The 24,566-nt window shown below is 41.2% G+C and overlaps 1 protein-coding gene across 2 annotated transcripts in view; it reads right to left on the reverse strand.

Annotated features, from left to right (window-relative positions):
* kifap3a (kinesin-associated protein 3a) overlaps positions 1-24,566 on the reverse strand; it is a 250,021-nt gene that overhangs the window by 173,496 nt on the left and 51,959 nt on the right. For both annotated transcript variants that reach the window (XM_063064071.1, XM_063064072.1), the window contains 2 exons: positions 8,900-8,958; positions 4,979-5,120 (listed from right to left, as the gene is read on the reverse strand). In XM_063064071.1, the coding sequence (XP_062920141.1) occupies positions 4,979-5,120; positions 8,900-8,958 (201 nt within the window). The remainder of the gene's footprint in view (positions 1-4,978; positions 5,121-8,899; positions 8,959-24,566) is intronic.

The following is a 24,566-nucleotide window of genomic DNA, read 5'->3' on the forward strand; positions in this document are numbered from 1 at the left end:
TTCTGCATTAATTACTCATAAAATATGGTTTGATCTTCAAACGCAATCTGCATAAATTCATAACACACTAACAATTGTACTTCTTCTCTTCAATACGGAGTACACCATTTAAACAATCACAGTCTAGGTTCAAAAAAAGTATGTGTGCCTCTGGGGATCTACTGACACTACCAGTCAACAGATGACGCAATAGCCACAACTCTACACATCATCCTTGCACATCTGGAGATGAGGGATGCTTATGTGAGAATGTGTTGTGGGACTACAGTTCAGCATTCAATACCACAATTCCCTCCAGGCTCAACAAGAAGCTCAGAGACCTCGGCCTTCACCCTGCCTCGTGTAGCTGGATCCTAGACTTCCTGTCAGATCACTGGCAGGTGGCAAGAGTGGGCTCCCTCACCTCTACTCATCTGACTCTCAACTTGGGTGCCCCTCACAGCCGTGTACTAAGCCCCCTCCTTTACTCTCTGTATACCCATGACTGTGTCACCACCCATAGCTCCAATCTGCTAATTAAATTTGATGACAACACTACACTGATTGGCCTAATCTCAAATAATAATGAAGCAACCTGCAGAGAAGAAGTCATCACCTTTGACACAGTGGTATCAAGAAAACCTCTCCCTCAATGTCACAAAAACAAAGAAGCTGGTTGTGGACTACAGGAGGAACAGAGATAGGTTAGCCCCTATTGACATCAATGGATCTGGAGTTGAGAGGGTGAACAGCTTTAAGTTCCCCGGCATAAACATCACCAAGGATCTCGTGGTCTGTACATACCAGCTATGTGGTGAAAAAGGCACAATAACACCTCCTTCACCTCAGACGGTTGAAGGAGTTTGGTATGGGCCCCCAATCCTAAGAGCTTTCTATAGGGGCACAATTGAGAGCATCCTGACTGGCTGCATCACTGCCTGGTATGGGAACTGTACTTCCCTCAATCGCAGGACTCTGCAGAGAGTGGTGTGGACAGCCCAGCATATCTGTAGATGTGAACTTCCCACTATTCAGGACATTTACAAAGACAGATGTGTAAAAAGGGCCCAAAGGTTCACTGGGGACCTGAGTCACCCCAATCACAAACTGTTCCAGCTGCTACCATCTGGGAAACAGCACATAAAAGCCAGGACCAACAGGCTCCAGGACAGCTTCTTCCACCAGGCCATCAACTGATTAATTCATGCTGATACAATTGTATTTCTATGTTATATTGACTGTCCTGTTGTACATACCATTATAAATGACTATAAATTGCACATATAGATGGAGATGTAACGTAAAGATTTTTACTCAAGTATATGAAAAATGTAAATAAAAAATGTCAATTCAATGTCTTCTACAAAAGCTATCTGGAGGAGTCAGGTGTTTCAATCAATGAGATGAGATTGGAGGTGTAGGTTGTAGAGGTGCACTGTCCGATTAAAAAGCCACACAAAGTCAGGTAACTGACAGAACCTGCTCTTCTCTTTCTTTCTTTTTAAATCTTTTTATTGAGTAAGTATACAAAAAAGGTAAGCCATATAAACATTAATACAATGTTAAAGTATAATAAAATTCCAAAAGATAACAATACCAAAAAGAAAATACTACAAACAATGTAATTTAAGCATAAGAAACCAAAATAACATAATAGTATACTAGATTTTATATATATCAATGGAAAAAAAGAAAAAAAAAACCCCAAAAAAAAACCCACCGTGCAACTAACTAAAAGCAAAGCAAAGCAATGGGCTAACTTGAAACCAAACAGAGTTAAACTTAAAATCACGTCCTCAATCCCGACCTCCATTAAAACAGTGAAAAAAAACAAGAAGGGTAAATATTACATTAAATGAAAATATCGAATAAAAGGTCCCCAAATCTGTTCAAATTTAAATGAAGAATCATAAAGGTTACTTCTAATTTTCTCCAGATTCAAACATAAAATCGTCTGAGAAAACCAAAAAAAGGTAGTTGGAGCATTAAGCTCTTTCCAATGTTGTAAAATACATCTTTTCGCCATTAAAGTAAGAAATGCAATCATTCTACGGGCTGAAGGGGAAAGATTACTAGAAATTTTAGGTAGTCCAAAGATAGCAGTAATAGGGTGAGGAGAGATATCTATATTTAATACCTTAGAAATAATATTGAAAATATCTCTCCAAAAAGTTTCCAAAGTAGGGCAAGACCAAAACATATGAGTTAAAGAGGCTATCTGCCCCGAACATCTATCACAGAAAGGATTAATATGCGAGTAAAAACGCGCTAACTTATCTTTGGACATATGTGCTCTATGCACCACTTTAAATTGAATTAGGGAATGTTTAGCACAAATAGAGGAAGTATTAACTAATTGTAAAATCTGCCCCCAATCATCCACAGAAATGGTAAGCCCCAATTCCTGTTCCCAATCTACCCTAATCTTATCAAATGGAGCTTTCCTGAGTTTCATAATAATATTATAAATCATAGCCGATGCACCTTTCTGACATGGATTAAGGTTAATTATCGAATCTAAAATATATATAGGAGGAAGCATTGGAAAGGAAGGAAGTATAGTACTTAGAAAATTTCTAACTTGTAAATATCTAAAAAAATGTATTCTTGATAGGTTATATTTATTAGATAATTGTTCAAAAGACATAAGGGAACCATCTAAAAATAAATCCAAAAACCGTAAAATACCCTTAGTCTTCCAAGTTTGAAAAGCGCGATCCGTAAAAGAGGGAGGAAAAAATGTTACCTAAAATAGGAATCACTAACCCGAATTGATTAAGATCAAAAAATTTTCTGAATTGAAACCAAATACGCAAAGCATATTTAACGATCGGGTTAGAGACCTGCTTAAGGCGTTTCGAATCAAAAGGAAGAGATGAACCTAAAATAGAACCAAGTGTATAACCCTGAACAGATTGTAATTCCAATGCTACCCATTTAGGAATAGATAGTATATCCCGGTCAAGTAACCAAAATTTCATATGTCGAATATTAATAGCCCAATAATAAAATCTAAAGTTAGGTAATGCTAAACCTCCATCTCTCTTAGCTTTCTGTAAATGTATTTTACCCAGTCTCGGATTCTTATTCTGCCAAATAAATGAAGAAATTTTAGAGTCGACTTTATCAAAAAAAGATTTAGGAACGAAAATTGGTAATGCCTGAAACACATATAAAAATTTTGGCAAAAAAAACATCTTAACTGCATTAATACGACCAATCAAAGTTAAATATAAAGGAAACCATTTAGATGAAAGTTGAGTAATATGGTCTATTAATGGTAAAAAGTTAGTCTTAAATAAATCTTTATGTTTACAAGTAATTTTAATCCCAAGATATGAAAGGTAATTATTAATCAATTTAAATGGAAATTTATAATATAAGGGAAGATGTTTATTAATCGGAAATGCTCTTCTCAAGAAAGATCTGTTTATGTGCACCATGCATCGATCAAAACAACTTTCAGAGGACCTTACAAGAAGAATTATAGAGATGCATGAAACTGGAAAAAGCTCCAAAATCATTTTAAAGACCTGAGTCATCAGACCACAGTAAGAGAAATTGTCTACAAGTGGAGGAAACTCAGTATTGTTGCTACTCTCCCTAGGAGTGGGCATCCTGCGAAGATCACACCAAGAGCACAATGTGCGATGCTAAAGCAGAAGAAAATGAAACCCAAGAGTAACAGCAAAAGATCTGTAGAAATCTCTAGAACTTGCTAAATTCTCTGTTCAAGTATCCATTCCAAAAAAACACTGCTGCATGTCTCAAATTTGCAAAAGTCCACCTGGGTGTTCCACAACACTTCTGGGACAATGTTCTGTGGACAGATGAGACAAAAGTTGAACTTTCTGGCAGAAATGCACACCACTATGTTTGGAGGAAAGAGGGCTCTGTACACCAACACCAAAACCTCACCCCAATTGTGAAGCTGGTGGAAGGAACATCAAGGTTTGGGGCTGCTTTGTTGCCTCAGGGCCTTGAGAGAATATTGAATTCAAAATTGTATCAAGACATTTTACAGGACAATGTCAGGGAAGCAGTCTGTCACCTGAAGCTTAATAGAAGTTGGATGATGCAACAAACAATGATCCAAAACACAATAGTAAATGAACAGCAGAATGGAATGATTTAAAAAGAAGAAAGTTCAAAATTCATGTTTTGGAATGGCTAGGTCAGAGTCCAGAGCTTAGCCTAATTGAGATGCTGTGGCATGACCTGAAGACGGCTGCTCATGCAAGGTATCACAGAAATATTAGTGAACTGAAACAGTTTTGTATAGAGGAATGGTCAAAAATTCCTCCTCACTAGTCTGAGCAGCAGCTACAGAAATTGTTTGGTGGACGTTACTGTTGCAATAGGAGGTCCTACCAATTATTAAATACAAGGGTTCACATACTTTTTCCAGCCTGAGTTGTGAATAATTAAACAATGTGTTCAATAAAGACATGAAAAGTAAAACTGTTTGTGTGTTATTAGTTTAGGCAGGTTGTGTTTGTTTATTATTGTGACTTAGATGAAGATCAGACTATATTTTATGAGTAATAATGCAGCAAAACCACGTAATTCCAAAGGGTTCACAAACTATTTCTTGCAACTATAAATTAATGTAAGAACAGAGAACCAAAAGTACAAATATATATTTAATGGCAATGTGAGGCAATTATAAAATTATGTCTCCAATGAAAGCTGTCTAAGTAATGCTAAGGTCCTCATTACTCATGATTTAACAGGTTGTTAGAATAGACTCCCAGAGTCTGCTGCTCTGCTTTCAGTTTGAGTGAATAGAGTGGAAGAAATTGCTTTTCTGTGGAGTTAAATAAAATGGATAAAGAATAAATAAGAAATAGTAACTAGAGAGAGAACCTCAAGTGAGACAGATGAAGCTTTTCGAACTATGAAAGGGAAAGGATAGGGAATGCATAGGGAAGGCATGCAAACAGTAAAAAGCAGATGTTGAAAGCAGAGCAGCAATGTTTTGCAATTAAGAGTAGCTTACCATTTTGTAGCAATTCTTCCAAATTATCAGGATTGCGAGCCAACTGAAGAATGAGCGCTGACCCTCGCACTTTGTCACATACATCCTCATACAATAATTCTATGTAATCTTCTATGTCATTAATATTTGCTATTTCATCGATCTGTGAGTGAAGAATATGCAGTGTTATCAAAGCATTTTCACACCATACATTATCATCAACGTAATGTCTCAGCAACAACATTTTTCCTATAATTAATATACCACACTAAAAGATACGGTAAAAGTTCAGGGTCTTGCGCCCATGATGTTGTGCTGAACTAATGAAATTAACAATCAAACCCCCAACTAAACTAATCATCTTCCTGCACATTCATGTGACAATCTAAGAGCCTCTTGAATGCTTCTTGAATGTACAGGTTTCCCCCGCCATTCGAAGGTAGAGCGTTCCTATGAAACGGTTCGTAAGCTGGAATGTCGTAAAGCGAAGAAGCAATTACAATTTATTTATATGGGAAAATTTTGTGAGCGTTCGCAGACCCAAAATAACCTACCAAATCATGCCAAATAACACATAAAACCTAAAATAACAGTAACATATAGTAAAAGCAGGAATATGATAAATACATAGCCTATATAAAATAGAAATACTTTTCCACAATCATTACTGCACTGTTCTCTGTAGCAAAAATCTCACGCAAGCGCCGTCAGCAGAAAATCTCATGCAAGCGCTGTTGGCAAAAACACGGTGCAAGCGCTCTCAGTAACCTTTAAGCTATGAAGCTGCCAAATCATACCAAAGAAGACGTAAAAATACACGGTCTATATAAAGTAGAAATAATGTACATACAGTGTAGTATCACTTACAGGAATTGGGAAGACACCTTGCCGAGCACACTGATGATGGTGTGTTAGGCTGAGTCGTCGCAGGTTGGGGTGGTGCAGTGGCTCCCACCCTCCAGGCCACCAACCGATACCGATCCATGAAGCACGCAGGGGTGCAGCGGTAGCCGGGAGGCACACAGCGCATCTTTAAGAAAAAAACCGAAACAAACATGCTAATTAATTAGGTGACACCCAGCATATAATTGTCGGGCAGTACCTAATTAATTAGCTTGTTTATTTCGGTTTTTTTCTTAAAGATGTGCTGTGTGCCTCCCGGCTACCACTGCATTCTCCACGAATCGGTATCTGTCTGTGGCCTGGGGGCTGGGGTGTCATCTCATCGTCATCTGTTTCCATTAGGGCAGGCAGGTCATCTTCTATGTCTGCCCGCCTTGATGTCGAAGGTCGAGGTTCGTCGTCTGCTGTGGCTGATGTGGAAGGCTTGCTTGACTGCTGAGCCTCGCGCATTTTTCTATCATACAGTTCTTTGTAAGGACTCAAACCATCTTGCAAATATCTCCTAAACCTATGTACCCTTTCAAACTTAAAGTCGTACTTTATCATTGCAGCGAAAATCTCACGCAGTTGCTTCACGTTCAGTTCGCTACTGCATTTGGTTTTGATTGTTATCCTTTTTTCTTCCAATTGCATCAGCTCTTCATCTATCAGATCTTGGTCATGGGATGCCAAAACCTCTTCAACATCATCTTCATCAGCTTCCACGAGCCAAACTCACTTTGTCCTTACTTCGTTCACCATGATCGAAACGCTTAATTATGTCTAGTTTTACGCTAAGTGCAACACCTTTACCAGTTCTTTTAGGCTTTTCCGATACCATAGAACTCATATTGCAAGCGACTGCTCACAGGCATGTGTTTAAGCAATGCCGGCGAGAATGCAGTTCCGAATCCGGGGAGAGCGGCTGCTCGGGGCGGGCGCCACCTTTTATCGCGCGCTGATTTTTTATCGCGCACTGCTTTTTTTTCCGTAACAGTGAAAACACCTTCTGAAAGCAAAAACAGGGTACTAATGTAGGCCTTTTGTAACAGTGAGGTTTCGTAAAGCAAACTTTCGAAAAGCGGGGGACACCTGTATTTGCCTCCATCACTACCTCACGAGCAGATTCTAGGAACTCACCACTCTGCAAAAAAACACTCAACTTCCCCTGCACATCTCCTTTGAAATTACCCCCCCCCCCACCTTAAATGCATGCCGCCTGCTATTAGACATTTTCAACCCTGGGAAAAAAGAGAGACTGTCTGTCGACTCTATGTATGCCTCTCCTAATCTTGTGTCTATCAAATCTCCCCTCAGCCTCCGCCACTCCAGAGAAAACAATCCAAAACATCCAAGGATCCTTTACCTTTCTATCCATCTCGTTCCTTCTTATTGGAACATACCATACCTATCCTGTACTCTCCAGTTGGTCTTTAAACGCCTCTGTATGTCAGATATGAACGTGCCCAAAAACACCTGTTCCCAACTAACACTCCCTGGTTCCTGCCTAAGACTCTCGGAATTTGCCATACTCCAATTTAATATTCTCCCGCAAGGCCCATACATATCTTTATCAACAACCACCTTAAAACATGAGTTCAGACCACTGTTCTCTTACTGAATGATCAGTCACCTGGCCAGTCTCATTAACGAACACTAGGTCCAACATGGACCTTCCTCTTGTTGAACTACATTATGAATTAAGAATTCTCTCAGATGCATTGAACAAATTCTGCCCGCCTAAAACTCCTGCACTAAGCATGTCCCAGTCTATGTTAAATAAGCTGAAGTCACCCACTACATTTCTACACCTTTCCCTAATCTGCCTGCATATCTATTCATCATTGTCCTGGTGACTATTGGGGTGGGGTGGGAGGGCTGTAGTATAACCCCACAGTAAATTGCACCTTTCTAATATTTGACTTTTACCTGTGCAGACTCAATGGATAGGCCCTCAATGTCCCCTGAGTGCAGTTGCGATATTGTCCCTGCTTAATAGCACAACTCACCCTACCCTCTTTTACCTCCTTCTCGATCTTTTCTAAAACATCACAACTCTGGAAAATTAAGCATCCATTCCTGTCCTTCTCTCAGCTAAATGGCCACAGCATCATTGTTCTATGTAGTAATCCATGTTCTAAGTGCATCATTCTTACCAATAAAACTCCTAACATTAAAATGCACAATTTTCAACCCATCTGTCTCACTGTGTCTATTACCTTGTTCTTACTGGTCATGACATCTACCTTCCTATCAATCCCTCCACTTTTTGAACTGGAGGTCTGGTTCCCATCCCACTGCGAAATTAATTTAAACTCTCCCAATTAGTACAAATGAACCTCCCAGCCAGGAAGCTAGTTTTCTTCCAATTAAAGTGCAATTGTCATTCTTGTACAGGTTACCCTACCCAGAAGAAATTCCACCTGCACGCTACACCAGTCCACCAGCCATTCATCTGTTCGTATTCATTCAAGAGCATGTATGAGTTAGTAGCAATTTCATTTCCCACAATGTCGTTGTGCTAGTGGGGTTTTAAAAGAATACACACTTTCACAATTTCACTTCATTCTGATTTATGTTGGAACTTCTAATATAAATTACAATTAAATATTAGCAGCACACAATCCTGACATTTGAATTCTGGCTATTGTTAGAACTGATATTATTGACCAATTAAAATTGTTACAAGCTTTAATACATTATCTGCTCTATCAAACTGTGTATGATATACTTGTAAATAATTTAATGCAATAACAACATTAAGACATTTAAGTTAGAAACTATATCTTCACATGCAAAGCACACTAGAGAAGATCAATGCATTGCAAGGTTCTTTATTTTCTCCTCAGGTGCCGGTTGCATAACTGCACTTGTTTTAATTGTTTTTTATTTTAAATTGGATTCAGATTCATCACATAATGGATCAGCAACAATGGTAATTAAATGTTTTATTATTTAATCCTTTATTTACCTTAAAATGAGTTTCCATAATACAAAGTGCAAAGATGCCACATCACATTAATATTTTCTGTTTCAAATTCAAAATTTTTTGTAACTTACTTCCATTCCTTCAAAAGGAGGTGGGTCCTTCAACTTGCCGATCTTTTTTTCATGCTTTTCTAAAAAGAACAACAGTTCATATTTTTAGTACCAAAAGCAACATTTGAAATGGTTCAATCTATCAGCAAAAGCAACACTTTAATGAAAAAAGGAAAATGCTGGAAACTCTCAAATCAAACAGACTTTACATTTCAGATCCAAGACCTTTCATCAGAACAGGGAGAAAGGAAAAATAAGTTCAGTTTTCAGCAGCAGGAAACTGAACTGGTTTTCCCTCTTTTGGGGAGGAACGGATAGAACAAAAGGGAATACAAGCTAATGCGTGGTAAGGTTCGTATTAAGTGAGTTTATTTTGTAAGTTATCTAACTACTTAAATTATTAATAACTATTTCAAAAATATGAATAACAAACAATATGAAGAATAAGCCAGATATTTCTAATGCCACATATCTAATTAACACCAACATAATGCCATTTTATCAGTGTGTATTAAGAAGCAGTCTCTCTTCATTCATAGTGGAACACTTTGTGATATGGAGTTCCAAAAGGCAGTGAACAAAGTGCCTTTGAAAATATTCTCACATTCAATTGCACAGTATTAAAACTATTGATCTGGCTTGCAAATAGTCTGAACAGCAGGAGGAAACACAGAGATAATTGGAATGACGGGAGTCCCAGTACAGACTACAGGGAACTGCAACTATTCACCTTATTTGTAAACAATTAGGTTAAATTACAAGTCATATATCCAAATTTACCAACAGCACAAAGAGACATCATAAGCGATGTAGACGGATTACAAAGAGATATTGGTATATTATCAAAGCTGACACATATGGATTGCAATGCATACAAATGTAAGATCAAAGATTTTGGATGCAATAGTGTTAAAAAAAAACAATTTTCTAAACATTGACAAGATAGAAATAAAGATGGTCCAAAGAGACCATCTTATGGCTAACACGAAAGGGCACAGTTTTAAGATGCTTGGAAGTAGGTACAGAGGAGATATCAGGGGTAAGTTTCTTTTTTTTTTACACAGGAAGTTGTGAGTGCGTGGAATGGGCTGCCAGCGACGGTGATGGAGGCGGATAAAATAAGGTATTTTAAGAGACTCCTGGATAGGTACATGGAGGTTAGAAAAATAGAGGGCTATGGGTAAGCCCAAGTAATTTCTAAAGTAAATACATGTTCGGCACAGAATTGTGGACCGAAGGGTCTGTATTGTGCTGTAAGTTTTCTATGGTTCTATGTTTTCTAGATCATGGGACCCATTTACACAAGTCAGTAAAATTTCATAGACATTGCAGAGACAGAGAAAAAAAAATCATGGCTGTCAAAGTGAAGGCCTTCTTGACAAAAAAAACATATTTCACTTGGGAAATTATGCTCTAGTAGAAGAAAATTGTGGTTAAACCATACATGGAGCACAGAAAAATATTTTTGATGCCAGGTCATAGGAAGGATGATTGGCCTTCAAAGGAGAACAGGAGAAATATGAACCTCTGAAGGAGAAATTAAAGGAACTAGACCTATGTTCCCCAGAATTCAGAAGGATAATTTCTCTGACTTTCAAGATAATAAGGACGGCTGACAGCATACTGCAAGAGAAACTAATTCTGGAAATCAGACACTGTTCTCACCGATCTGCGCGGGCGTGCGATAACTGACATGCTCCGGTGCATACAGCCTTTGTTGCTGTGCAGCTGGAATTTTCTTTCATATAATGTCTAATTAAAGTGCCACACAGTTTTCAGGCAGTGTAAAAATTTCCTGCTCAGAGCAATGATTGGTTCGAGCAGCTATATAAAAAAATTAAGAGGGAACATTGAGACCAAGACAAGAGGAGATTAAAGCCAGGCCTTTCTAGTATGCTAGGCAAATTGTTAACATCAAACTAGTGACTGATTTTTTTTTTTGTTACCTAATGTAGAGACACAAGGCAAATTTGGGAAGAATTTAGTTACAGATCACCAACTACTTCAATAAAAAAAATAGAGCAAGCTCTAGGGACTTACGGCCAATTCCTGTTCCAGTATTTACACTCAAATAACTAATGCCAAAGCAACAGTGATGAAGCTAGGACAAAGATTAATGCAGTCCATCAATTTTGCAATGAGCTCCAGCAGGTCAGAAATAGCCAGAATATTTTAAATTGTCCTTTAAAATCAAACAATGAGGGAAAAAAAACAATCCAATGTTTTTCTTTAGCTAGAATCAAGATGATTTTGAGTAGACACCAACGAATACAAGTCTAGATTGTAATCTATATCATCATATCAGAAACTATTCTAATTGGCTTTCAGGAAGCAACATGAGAAAATCTAAACGTACTCAGCTTCTTCAGAAAGGAGGCTTCTCCCAATTTTTTACTCACTCAAAAACCAGCCACTCAAGGAAACAGAGTTACAGACATCAATTTGTCAAGGTATCCTAGCCTAAGACCATTAAAGGCACATGATCACAGTACAGCCTACCCTTAAGTTATGGGAGACCTGACATTCCGAGAAAACGGACCCCATCATGATTTTGGATATATAAAGCTGTGCTATCAGCACATGAGTAAAGAAAAAAATTGTGTTCAGTTACTTTTTATACATAAATCTTATGAGATCATATTTTATTCCGTATCTCAAATGTTTCGGTAGCGATTTGTGAATTCTGTAAGGGTGAATTTCTGTATCATGAACAGCTATAACATAGACCTGCATAGCAACTCAAAATGTTGCTAAAAACAGAAACAAAACAGCAATGAAATAAGAAGCAACACACATCAAAGTTGCTGGTGAACGCAGCAGGCCAGGCAGCATCTCTAGGAAGAGGTACAGTCGACGTTTCGGGCTGAGACCCTTCGTCAGGACTAACTGAAAGAAAAGATAGGAAGAGATTTGAAAGTGGGAGGGGGACGGGGAGATCCAAAATGATGGAAGACAGGAGGGGGAGGGATGGAGCTAAGAGCTGGACAGTTGATTGGCAAAAGGCATATAAGGCTGGCGAAGGGAGAGGATCATGGGACGGGAAGCCTAGGGAGAAAGAAACTGACTATGAAAGGGGGAGGGGAGCCAAGAGGATGGAGAGCAGGCAAGGAGTTATAGTGAGAGGGACAGAGGGAGAAAAAAGAGAGAGGGAAAAAGGAGGAAAATTTTAAAATATTAAATTAATAAATAAGGGATGGGGTACGAAGGGGAGGAGGGGCATTAACGGAAGTTAGAGAAGTCAATGTTCATGCCATCAGGTTGGAGGCTACTCAGACGGAATACAGGTTTCCCCCACCATCCGAAGGTAGAGCGTTCTTATGAAACAGTTCATAAGCCGGAATGTCGTAAAGTGAAGAAGCAATTACCATTTATTTATATGGGAAAAATTTGTGAGCGTTCGCACACCCAAAAAATAACCTACCAAATCATGCCAAATAACACAAAAGCCTAAAATAACAGTAACATAGAGTAAAAGCAGGAATGATAGGATGAATACACAGCCTATATAAAATAGAAATACTTTTCTATATCGTTGCTGCACTGTTCTCCGTAGCAAAAATCTCACGTAAGTGCTCTCGGCAGAAACATTTTCTCCAGTAACCTTTAAACTATGAAGCTGCCAAATCATACCAAATAGCAGATAAAAATACACAGCCTATATAAAGTAGAAATAATGTATGTACAGTGTAGTATCACTTACCGGGATCAGGCCGAGCACACTGATGATGGTGTGTTAGGCTGAGTCATCGGCGGGTGGAGTGGTGCAGTGGTACCCAACCTCCAGGCGCGAAGAATACAGCGGTACAGCGGAAGCCGGGACGCGCCCAGCACATCTTTAAGAAAAAAGCCAAAATAAACAAGCTAATTAATTAGGTGCCACCCGGCACGTAAATGTTGGCCCAGATCAGAGGCGATGCAATCGGCAATCACTTCTGACTGGGCCGACATTTACGTGCCAGGTGGCACCTAATTAATTAGCTTGTTTATTTCGGCTTTTTTCCCTTAAAGATGTGCTGGGTGCATCCTGGCTACCACTGCGTTCTCCACGGCAATGTATTGGTCCACGGCCCAGGGGTTGGGGTGGTGGGACACTGGGGTGTCATCTCATCATCATCTGTTTCCATCAGGACAGGCAGGTCATCTTCTTCTATGTCTGCCTGCCTCGATGTTGAAGGTCACGGTTCGTTGTCTGCTGTGACTGATGTGGAAGACTTGAAAAACGACAGTATGCTTGACTGCTTAGCCTCCTGCATTTTTCTATCATACAGTTCTTTGTAAGCACTCAAACCATCTTGCAAATATGCCCTAAAACTACGTACCCTTTCAAAATTAAAGTCGTACTTTTCTACAATCATTGCAGAGAAAATCTCATGCAATTGCTTCACGTTCAGATCCTGGACGACTTCACTTTCGGTCCGTTTGCTACTGCATTCGGTTTCGATTGTTATCCTTTCCTCTTCCAATTGCATCAGCTCTTCACCTATCAGTTCTCAGTCACGGGATGCCAAAACCTCTTCAACATCATCTTCGTAAACTTTCAAACTCACTTCATCCTTACTTCGTTCACCACGATCAAAATGCTTAATTATGTCTAGTTTTACGCTAAGTGTAACACCCTTACGAGCTCTTTTAGGCTTTTCCGATACCTTAGAACTCATCTTGCTAACGGCTGCTCACAGGTACGTATTTAAGCAATGCCAGCTAGAATGCAGTTCCAGGGGAGGTGCTTGGCAGCTCAGGGCGCACACTGCCTTTTTTCGTAACAGTGAAAACAGGTAACTAATGTAGGTCTTTCGTAACAGCAAGGTTTCATAAAGCGAACGTTCGAAAAGCGGGGGACACACACACACACAGACACATCTGTATAAGGTGTTGTTCCTCCAGCCTGAGTGTGGCTTCAGCTTGACAGTAGAGGAGGCCGAGGATAGACATATCAGAATGGGCATCAAAGTTGCTGGTGAACGCAGCAGGCCAGGCAGCATCTCTAGGAAGAGGTACAGTCGACGTTTCAGTCCGAGACCCTTCCTCAGGACTCGGACTGACGAAGGGTCTCGGCCTGAAACGTCGACTGTACCTCTTCCTACAGATGCTGCCTGGCCTGCTGCGTTCACCAGCAACTTTGATGTGTGTTGCTTGAATTTCCAGCAGCTACAGAATTCCTGTTGTTTGCATATCAGAATAGGAATGGGACGTGTATTTAAAATGTGTAGCCACTGGGAGATCCTGCTTTCTCTGGCGGACAGAGCGTAGGTGTTCAGCAAAACGGTCTCCCAGCCTGTGTCGGGTCTCGCTAATATACAGGAGGCCATACAGGGAGCACCGGACGTAGTATATCACACCAGCCGACTCACAGGTGAAGTGTCGCCTCACCTGGAAGGACTGTCTGGGGCCCTGAATGGTGGTGAGGGAGGAAGGAAGTGTAAGGGCATGTGTAGCACTTGTTCCACTTACAAGGATAAGTGCCAGGAGGGAGATCAGTGGGAAATGATGGGGGGCGGGGAGAAAGGACAAGGGAGTCACGTAGGGAGCGATCTCTGCAGAAAGCAGAAGGGGGGGAGGGAAAGTTGTGCTTGGTGGTGGGATCCCATTGGAGGTGGCAGAAGTTACAGAGAACTATGTTGGACCTGGAGGCTGGTGGGGTGGTTGGTGAGGACAAGGGGAACCCTATTCCAAGTGGGGTGGCAGGAAGATGGGGTAAAACCCGCCAATAAGGGGGGTGCTGTTGTAGTCTAGCGTCCTGAGCTCTACCTTGCCAAGGCACAGCTACAACTCGCAGATACCTCCTATTTACCCTTCGATCATGACCCCACTAAGGAGCACCAGGCCATTGTCTCCCACGCCATCACCAACTTTATCAGCTCAGGGGATCTCCCATCCACTGCTACCAACCGTATAGTTCCCACACCCCGCACTTCCCGTTTCTACCTCCTATCCAAGATCCACAAACCTGCCTGCCCAGGTAGACCAATTGTCTCAGCTTGCTCCTGCCCCACTGAACTCATTTCTGCATACCTCGACACAGTTTTATCCACCCTTGTTCAATCCCTTCCCACCTATGTTTGTGACATTTCTCATGCTCTGAATTTTTTCAATGATTTTAAGTTCCCTCGCCCCCACCGCTTTTATTTTCACCATGGATGCCCAGTCCCTATATACCTCCATCCCCCACCTGGAAGGTCTCAAAGCTCTCCACTTCTTTTTGGATTCCAGACCTACCCAGTTCCCCTCTACCACCACTCTGCTCCGTCTAGCGGAATTAGTCCTTACTCTTAATAATTTCTCCTTTGGCTCCTCCCACTTCCTCCAAACTAAAGGTGTAGCCATGGGCACCCGTATCGGTCCCAGCTAAGCCTGCCTTTTTGTTGGCTTTGTGGAACAATCCATGTTCCAAGCCTATACCGGTATCTGTCCCCCATTTTTGCTTCACTACATCGACGACTGCATTGGCACTGCTTCTTACACGCATGTTGAGCTCGGTGACTTCATTAACTTTGCCTCCAACTTTCACCCTGCTCTCAAGTTTACCTGATCCATTTCCAACACCTCCCTCCCCTTTCTTGATCTTTCTGTCTCTATCTCTGGAGACAGCTTATCTACTGATGTCTACTATAAGCCTACAGACTCTCACAGCTATCTGGACTATTCCTCTTCCTACCTTGTCTCTTGCAAAAATGCCATCCCCTTCTCACAATTCCTCCATCTCCGCCGCATCTGCTCTCAGAATGAGGCTTTTCATTCCAGGACGAAGGAGATGTTTTCCTTTTTTAAAGAAAGGGGCTTCCTTTCCTCTACCATCAACTCTGCTCTCAAAGGCATCTCTCCCATTTCAGGCACATCTGCTCTCACACCATCACACCATCCTCCCGCCAGCCCACGAGAAATAGGGTTCCCCTTGTCCTCACCTACCACCCCACCAGCCTCCAGGTCCAACATATAAATCTCTGTAACTTCCGCCACCTCCAACGGGATCCCACCACTAAGCACATCTTTCCCTCTCCCCCCTTCTGCTTTCTGCAGGGATCGCTCCCTACGTGACTCCCTTGTCCATTCGCACCCCCATCCCTTCCCACCGATCTCCCTCCTGGCACTTATCCTTGTAAGCGGAACAAGTGCTACAACTGCCCTTACACTTCCTCCCTCACCACCATTCGGGGTCCCAGACAGTCCTGTGAGTCGGCTGGGGTGATATACTGCATCCGGTGCGGCCTTCTATATATTGGCGAGACCCAACGCAGGCTGGGAGACCGTTTCGCTGAACACCTACGCTCTGTCTGCTAGAGAAAGCAGGATCTCCCAGTGGCCACACATTTTAATTCCACGTCCCATTCCCATTTTGATATGTCTATCCACGGCCTCCTCTACTGCCAAGATCAAGCCACACTCAGGTTGGAGGAACAACACCTTATATTCCATCTGGGTAGCCTCCAACCTGATGGCATGAACATTGACTTCTCTAACTTCCGTTAATGCCCCTCCTCCCCTTTGTACCCCATCCCTTATTTATTTATTTTTTCCCCTTTTTTTCTCTCTCTCTCTTTTTTCTCCCTCTGTCCTTCTCACTATAACTCCTTGCCTGATCTCCATCCTCTGGGCTCCTCTCCCCCTTTCTTTCTCCCTAAGCTTCCTATCCCTTGATCCTCTCCCTTCTCCAGCCTTGTATGCCTTTTGCCAATCAACTTTCCAGCTCTTAGCTCCATCCCTCCCCCTCCTGTCTTCTCCCAACATTTCGGATCTCCCTCCCCCACTTTCAAATCTCTTAACTTCGCTTCTTTCAGTTAGTCCTGACGAAGGGTCTCGGCCCGAAACGTCAACTGTACCTCTTCCTATAGACGCTGCCTGGCCTGCTGTGTTCCACTAGCATTTTGTGTGTGTTGCTTGAATTTCCAGCATCTGCAGATTTCCTCTTGTTTGAGCAATGAAATAATGTATTTTGAACAAACTATTTATTTTTCATATTTAGAAAGGAGTTAATCTATATCACGTCAAATCCGCAGACAAGGTCATATCATTAACCTCATTTTGATCTAGTTTGGTGCTTTGATTTACACATTTAAAATTCAAATGTTATTTAACAAAAAGATTTACTGCAAACCACTGCTTTGTGCATTTCTGTGACAAATTTGACCAATCTCAGGATGATTTTCATGTGATTTAGGCTATGCCATATCATGCAAATAAAAAGTTTCCATGCTGCTGCCTATATCTACTCTTGTAATTGAATTTTGCTTATAAATCTGACAGCAACAGAATACTATTGTGGTAATCAGTTCATGGTGGGGAGGGTGTTGCCCTGAAGACAAGTCAGGTGTACAATCAGAACAGAGTAGACAATATATCCTCACAAACGTATATAACGGCATCAAACTTCCCAAAATGCAATACCTCACATCTATCTGGATTGAAAGCCATATTGCAATTCTCAGCCCAAATGCCTAGCTGATCAAGATCCTCCTGTAATTTTTCATATCCTTCTACACTCTCAAGACCACCACCTAATACACCTAAGACTGAAAAGAAAGATCACTTATGGAGAAGCTGTAAAAATGTCAACAGAACAGAATAATGCTCCTAATGAACAGGGAGCAATAGGGATGTGAGAGCTGCAACAAAGAACAAATGACAGGATTTATGTAGACAAAAAGGCTCTAGTAACATTCATTGCAGGAGTGATTAATAGTACGGCTGAGGTAAAGTCAAAAAGTGATAAAATTCAGCTGGTGGTCAAAGCAGCAGTGAATGATTTAGGGTTAGTAGGACTGACGTGGGAAGAAGTGAGGGAGAACCTCACTAATCAGTCAAGCCAGGAAGTGTCATGAGTTGGCTAATACTAATTTTGGTGATTCTTTTGCAATGGAATGCAAGGAGCTTACTGGCCAATAGCCAGGAATTCAAGCACTTTATTAAAGAAATGGTTGTAAACCGGATATAGTATGTATTCAGGAAACTTGGTTGAAACCAACTTTAGACTTTGTGGTGTATGGGTACACAGGTGTCCCCCGCTTTTCGAACGTTCGCTTTACGAAACCTCACTGTTACGAAAGAGCTACATTAGTTCCCTGTTTTCGCTAACAGAAGGTGTTTTCACTGTTACGAAGAAAGGCAGCGCGCGAAAAAAATTAGCGTGTGATAAAAGGCAGCGCGCGCCCCAAGCAGCCGCTCCTCTGATTTCCCCTCTGATCTGGGCTGACATTTACATGCTGGGCGGCACCTAATTAATTAGCTTGTTTATTTCGGCTTTGTGCTGTGTGCCTCCCGGCTACCGCTGCATTCTCCGCGGATCGGTATCATTTCGCTTCGCTGCCTGGAGGGTGGGGGCCACTGCACCACCCAAACTCCAACGTTCAGTCTAACACACCATCATCAGTGTGCTCGGCAAGCTGTCTTCCCGATTCCCGTAAGTGATACTACACTGTACATACATTATTTCTACTTTATATAGGCTGTGTATTTTTATGTGTTATTTGGTATGATTTGGCAGTTTCATAGCTTAAAGGTTACTAGAGAGAGTGTTTTTGCCAACAGCGCTTGCGTGAGATTTTCACTACGGAGAACAGTTCAGGCAATGATTGTGGAAACGTATTTCTACTTTATATAGGCTGCGTATTTATCATATCATTCTTGCTTTTACTATACGTTACTGTTATTTTAGGTTTTATGTGTTATTTGGCATGATTTGGTAGGTTATTTTTGTGTCTGCGAACGCTCACAAAATTTTCCCATATAAATAAATCGTAATTGCTTCTTTGCTTTACGACATTCCGGCTTACGAACCGTTTCATAGGAACGCTCTACCTTCGGATGGTGGGGGAAACCTGTACAATGATAAGGAAAGATAGAATTCTAGGGGGAGAAGGGGGTTGTGCAATGTTAATCAAACAAGGTATACCATAGAGGATATTGGAAAAAGGAGATGATCAGGAATACATTGTGGTGGAAGTGTGGGAGAGAGGGGAGGGAGTGATTATAATTAACTACTACAATCCATGTAAAAGGTTGGATTTGGACAGCCTATTAAGGATACAAGGACAAAACAGACAAAGTAGGATGGTGTGCAGATTTCAATGCTCATAGCACAATATGGGGGGATACGATTACAGATTCAAATGGAAAGGTAATTAAAGATTTGATGGAAGGAAGGGATTTGGTGTGTATGAATGATAGTAGAGGAATAAGGATAAACTTAACAACAGGAACTAAGTCAGTATTAGATATTACGTTAGTGTCTAATACGTTGGCTGGCGTTAGTAACTGGGGAGTTTGGACTGTTTAAGCAGTGGGCAGTGATCACTACCCAGTTTTATGTTCAGCGGGTGAAATAATTGAAGTAAGACCAGGTGATGGAATCCCAAAGTGGGTGCTTGGAAAAGCAGATTGGGCTAAGTTCCAGAAGTTGAGTGAAGAGGCATTGACAGAGATTGACATTTCTGGAAATACAGATGAATTAAACAGTCAGGTGACTTCAGCAATTATTATGGCAGCAGAAGGATCTATACCCAGGAATAAAAATAGGATGAATAGATAACTGGTACCATGGTGGACAGAGGAATGTCAGGCTGTAAAAAACAGAAACAGAGCATTCAGGCTAGTTAAAAGAACCCATAATATGCAGCACTTGCCTCAATATAAGAAGGCACAGGCAGTGGTGAAAAGAACTATACGTCAAGCTAAAAGGGGAAGTTGGAGGAGTTTTTGCAACAAAATAGGAAGAACAACACCTGTAGGAGAGGTATGGGGAATGATTAAGAGGATGGGAGGAGATAGAAGGGAATGGGAATATCCAGTAATGATATCTGAGGAGGAAACGGCAGTCTCCAGTAGGGATAAGGCTGAGATCATGGCCAAGTTGTTTGTACAGATACACAGTTCAGAAAATTTGTCTGAAGAAGGGAGAAGGAGAAGAGAAAGAACAATGAATCAACACCTAGATGTATTAAACAGGAGGGAAGAAACAGATGATATAATTGATGATCCATTTACGCTGGCAGAAATGGTGAGAGCAATAAAGAGGTCGAGACCAACCTCCCCAGGGAAAGATCTGATATGCTACGTTAAAAAAATCTAGAAGGAGCGCTCTTGAAGTTGCTGCATTTTTATAACAGAATGTGGCAGGAGGGCAGATTACCAAGTGCATGGAAAGAAGCAGTAGTAATTCCAATAAGGAAACCTGACAAGGATCCGTCAAAACCCACTAGCTACAGACCGATAGCACTAACATCAAATATATGTAAAATAATGGAAAGGATGATAACAGAAAGGTTATCGTATGAGCTTGAGAAGAGAGGAATGCTGGCAAGTTACCAGAGTGGTTTTAGGAAGGGAAGGAATTCCATGGACTCAGTGATAAGGTTAGAGACTGAAATAAGAAAGGCCCAGTCAAATAAAGAGTCAGTAGTTGCATTGCTTTTTGACATCGAAAACTCTATGGTATGATGTGGAAGGAAGGACTGTTAATTAAACTGCACAAGATGGGGGCTGGTGGGAGAGTTTTTAATTGGATTAAAGATTTTTTGTTTGGTAGAAAAATTCACGTTCGGATTGGATCAGAATTATCAAACCAGTACATAGTGGGAAATGGCACACCTCAAGGTAGTGTGTCTAGCCCATTACTTTTCATCATTATGATCAATGATATCTTCACAAAGGCATCAGTGGATATAGGTAGGTCACTGTTTGCGGATGATGGGGCCTTGTGGACAGGAGGCAGAAACATGGAGCATATGGTCAGGAAACTACAAGGAGCAATTGATGAAGTGGTGGAGTGGGGTTATGATCTGGGATGTAGATTTTCAGTAGAAAAAACTCAAACTGTATTTTTCACCATGAAAAGAACTGAGGTAGGGAAGAAGTTAAGGATGTATGGGACTGAATTAGAAAGGGTTGGATCATTTAAATTTCTGGGAGTTATATTTGATTCATGATTAACATGGTTATATGATCACCATATCAGGAAAGTTGAGGAGAAATGTAAAAAAGTAATAAATGTGACGAGATGTTTGACTGGTAGGGAATGGGGAGCAAGTTGTTCAGCGTTGAAGAGAATGTATGTGGCTTTAGTAAGATCTGTGTTGGACTATGGAAATATAGCATATGGATCAGCAGCTAGGTCTCTTATAAGGAAACTGGATGTGATTCAGTCTCAGGCTTTGAGAGTGTGCAGTGGGGCTTTTAAGACATCACCAGTATCAGCCCTACAAGTAGAAATGGGAGTAACGCCTTTGGAACTAAGAACGATGTAATTGACAGCAAACTACTGGGCTAATTTGCAGGGACACAATGATTCTCACCCTGCAAAAGAAGTGTTGTAGGAGTGCTGGGAAAATGGGAGGTTTCAGAGGGATAACGTTAGTCAGGTAAGGAATGATATTGTTACAGAATGTGGAGTGTTTGATCTAAGGATAAGTCCTTCAGTAGTTTATCCGATTGTAGCTCCATGGAAGCTTGTATGGCCTGACATAGACTGGCATTTGTTAAAGGTGAAAAGGAAAGGAAAATATAAAACTGATTTGATGAGTGCATTTAACTGTCATGTGATGGAAAATACAGTGATTATACTCAGATTTATACGGATGGTGCTAAGGAACCTGAAACAGGAGTGACAGGGTTTGGGGTGGCTATACCAGCAAAAGAAATTGGAATCAGCAGAAGAACATCTAATAAATTAGAGGTGTATACAGTGGAGATGCTGGCATTGTTGGTTGTGTTGCGATCGGTGGAGAAAGCTAGACAAGTCAAAGTTTGATATGCTCAGAGTCATCCTCAGTTCTAGCAAGTTTAAGGTCTTTTCACTCAAACAGTCGGCAAGATGTACTTTATGAAGTCCTTCAGTCAGTCACAAGAATTGCAAATCAGGGAGGTCAGGTAAAATTTTTATGGTGTTACGTACCCCGTAACTGGGTTGCCAAACCAGCAGAAATGGATCACTCAGTTGGAGTCTGGAGTACTAGAACTAAGAAAGTTTTATTAAAGAAACAAGCAACACAGTAATCGAAAGGATAATAAATGCAACAGTTCAGCAATGATAAACACACATGTGCACAGAATTAAGATAACAGCATCAATCAAGCACTATCGTTGTCTAGGGGTAAATGACCAAATTTCAAAGTGACTCAAAGTTCAGTCCAGTTTAGTAGTTCAGTTCGCAGTAATCGTTGCCATGGCGATGGACAACGTGGGGGAAGAGAGAGAGAGAACAGGAACAACTGATCATTCAGACACGGCTTCACTCACAGACCGGCCGGATGGCTCACAAGCAGCTTTTTGGGCGGGTCCTTGGTGATGTCACCTGAGGTCACCGACTGTGACCCCTCCTCCAGATGCGGTCGATCCTCTGCAGTGAACCCGGCACCCAGGCAAGGGTGGACACACACCGGGTTCCCGCTGATCGTACCTTTCCACCCTGGCCGTTGTCTGGTACTTCCCACCGACTCGTGAGAAGCGTACCGCTTCCAGGGTCTCATTACCTCGGGTGGCGTGTGTGTCTTGCCTTAGCGAACCGGTCCCTTTTTATCCCCCTGCTGGGGTATCGCCTGTCCATCACTTCAAACAGTTCAAAGTTCAAAGGGGGCAGCCGCTCCAGACAGCTCTCTCTCCCCCGTCCCTTCATTACACATCTCCAGACGCTGCTCCATTGTTCCTTATCTCTCCTTCCCCAGAGGGCAGGTGGCAGACCACTTGCTGATGTCACTGATGCTAACCTAGGCCAGCAAACATCTTAATTTTATGTGTATTCTCGTCACAATGGGTTCCAGCACATGTAGGGGTGAAGGGGAATGACAGGGTGGATGAGTCAGCAAAGAGAGCGTTAAAGAAAGAAAATATAGAAATGCACATTAGTATCAGTAAAGCAGAGGTTAAGTGTGTAATCTGGGGAAAAAAATCAACCAAATGTGGCAAGAAAGATGGGACAGGGAGGGGAAAGGGAGGCATTTATATCAAATACAAAAAAGTGTTGCAGGTACTAGGGTAGGTGGTGGATACAGAAGAGAGGAAACTGTGTGGACTAAGTTAAGGCTGGGGCACTGTACATTAAACAAAACATTGAAAATGATAGGGAAACACCAGACAGGATTTTGTGTGTCAAGAAGAGGAGTCAGTAGGATATGTAGTTCTGAGTTGCAGGAAGTTTGGGATACAGAAAGAGATGATGATAAACAATCTAAGGGAATTGGGGGTGCAGGAATTCACATTAAAAGGGTTGCTGGGTATGGGTGAGAGAGCACAGCTCAGGGTATTTTTAGCTTTCTCAAGGGGTACAGGGTTTTTTTTTATAGGATATGACGGATAAGAGGGAATAGGGTACTAGGATGGCCAAAGATAGGAGGATAAAATGTAGGTTAGGGTATGTGTGTGTGTATGAATGGGTGGAGGAACTTGGAATGTAAGTCTATTGCACACACCGGACGGAGCAGAAGGTGGCGGTAATATACCATTAAGCTGGGTGCCAACCACTGTAAAACAGGAAGACCACCACCTATTTTTAGTAATATCCTCAAACTTTCTAACAATATACATACGCGTGTGTGCGCACATATGGAGATGGGTGCGTATATGGATGGGCGCACATGTATGTATATCGTTAGAAAATTTGAGGATATTACTAAATCAGGTGGTGCTCTACAGAGTGTAGAAGGTTATGAAAAACAACAAGAGAATCTTCATCAGTTAGGTATCTGGGCTAAGGATATAAATAATATTTTAATATTAAAGTCTATTGACTACTCTTTATCATATCAGAATATTTTTCTCCTTGCCCTCAGTTGCACCTAATTACATAGTATCCTCACTGACAGATCTGTGGATTCCGATTATTCGGCACACATCCAGACCATTGCATTTTGGCCCAATTAAGTAGCTGGCCCAATTAAGTAGCTGCCCCAATTAGCCAAAGTTTCATGGAAATAGTTTAAAAACCAAAAACTGTTTAACTGAGTAACAAATTATGTATTTAAATGAAATACAGAACAAATTGGGGCACTGTCGATATGACTACACTAATATAAAAGTCTATTAGCTCCCAACAGTTATCAACAGAGGAAATGATAGTGTGTGCTGCCATGTTCTTTTGATTGTAAGTGAATAAAATCAGTGCAGACACCTAGTGCAGATAATAAACTGCCTTCATTGCCTTCCTGCATGAAGTAGTGTCAAAAATCACTGCTTTTTAATTTGTAACTGACAAACATCCGAAACTGATGCTATTTAAAAATCTGTTCACACTAGTGCCCAAGACTGAAGCTAATTAGAAACTGTTGCATCCTCCAAACTTAAATTTCCCTTGTAACATTCAAGATAACTGTCGATACCTTCATAATTCCTAACTTGAATTAGTGAAATCATATCATTTTCACTCCCTCTGTTTCTGGACTGAATGCTTGAAATCACAGCGAGCAAAACAGCTCAGTTTTACTGCCTATTTCTCGCCAACTTACCAGTGACAGAAATCACAACTTTTTGAACACAAACACATGCAACTGATGTTATTTAAAAATTGTTTGCTCTAATCACAGTGTGGTGTCTAATGGCCACACAAGTGTGCACAATTGACACTAGTTACAAACTGCTTGACAACAGTCTCCTGCCCCAATTAAGTGTCATAGTGTCTCAAACAAACAAAGGGAATTCCGGCTATTTTCTCAATTAGCTTTTGTCCTTTAAGAGTATATATGTACATACACATACACAAACAGAG

This window comes from Mobula hypostoma, chromosome 12, assembly GCF_963921235.1.
Source record: "Mobula hypostoma chromosome 12, sMobHyp1.1, whole genome shotgun sequence".
In the NCBI taxonomy this organism is placed as follows: Eukaryota; Metazoa; Chordata; class Chondrichthyes; order Myliobatiformes; family Myliobatidae; genus Mobula; species Mobula hypostoma.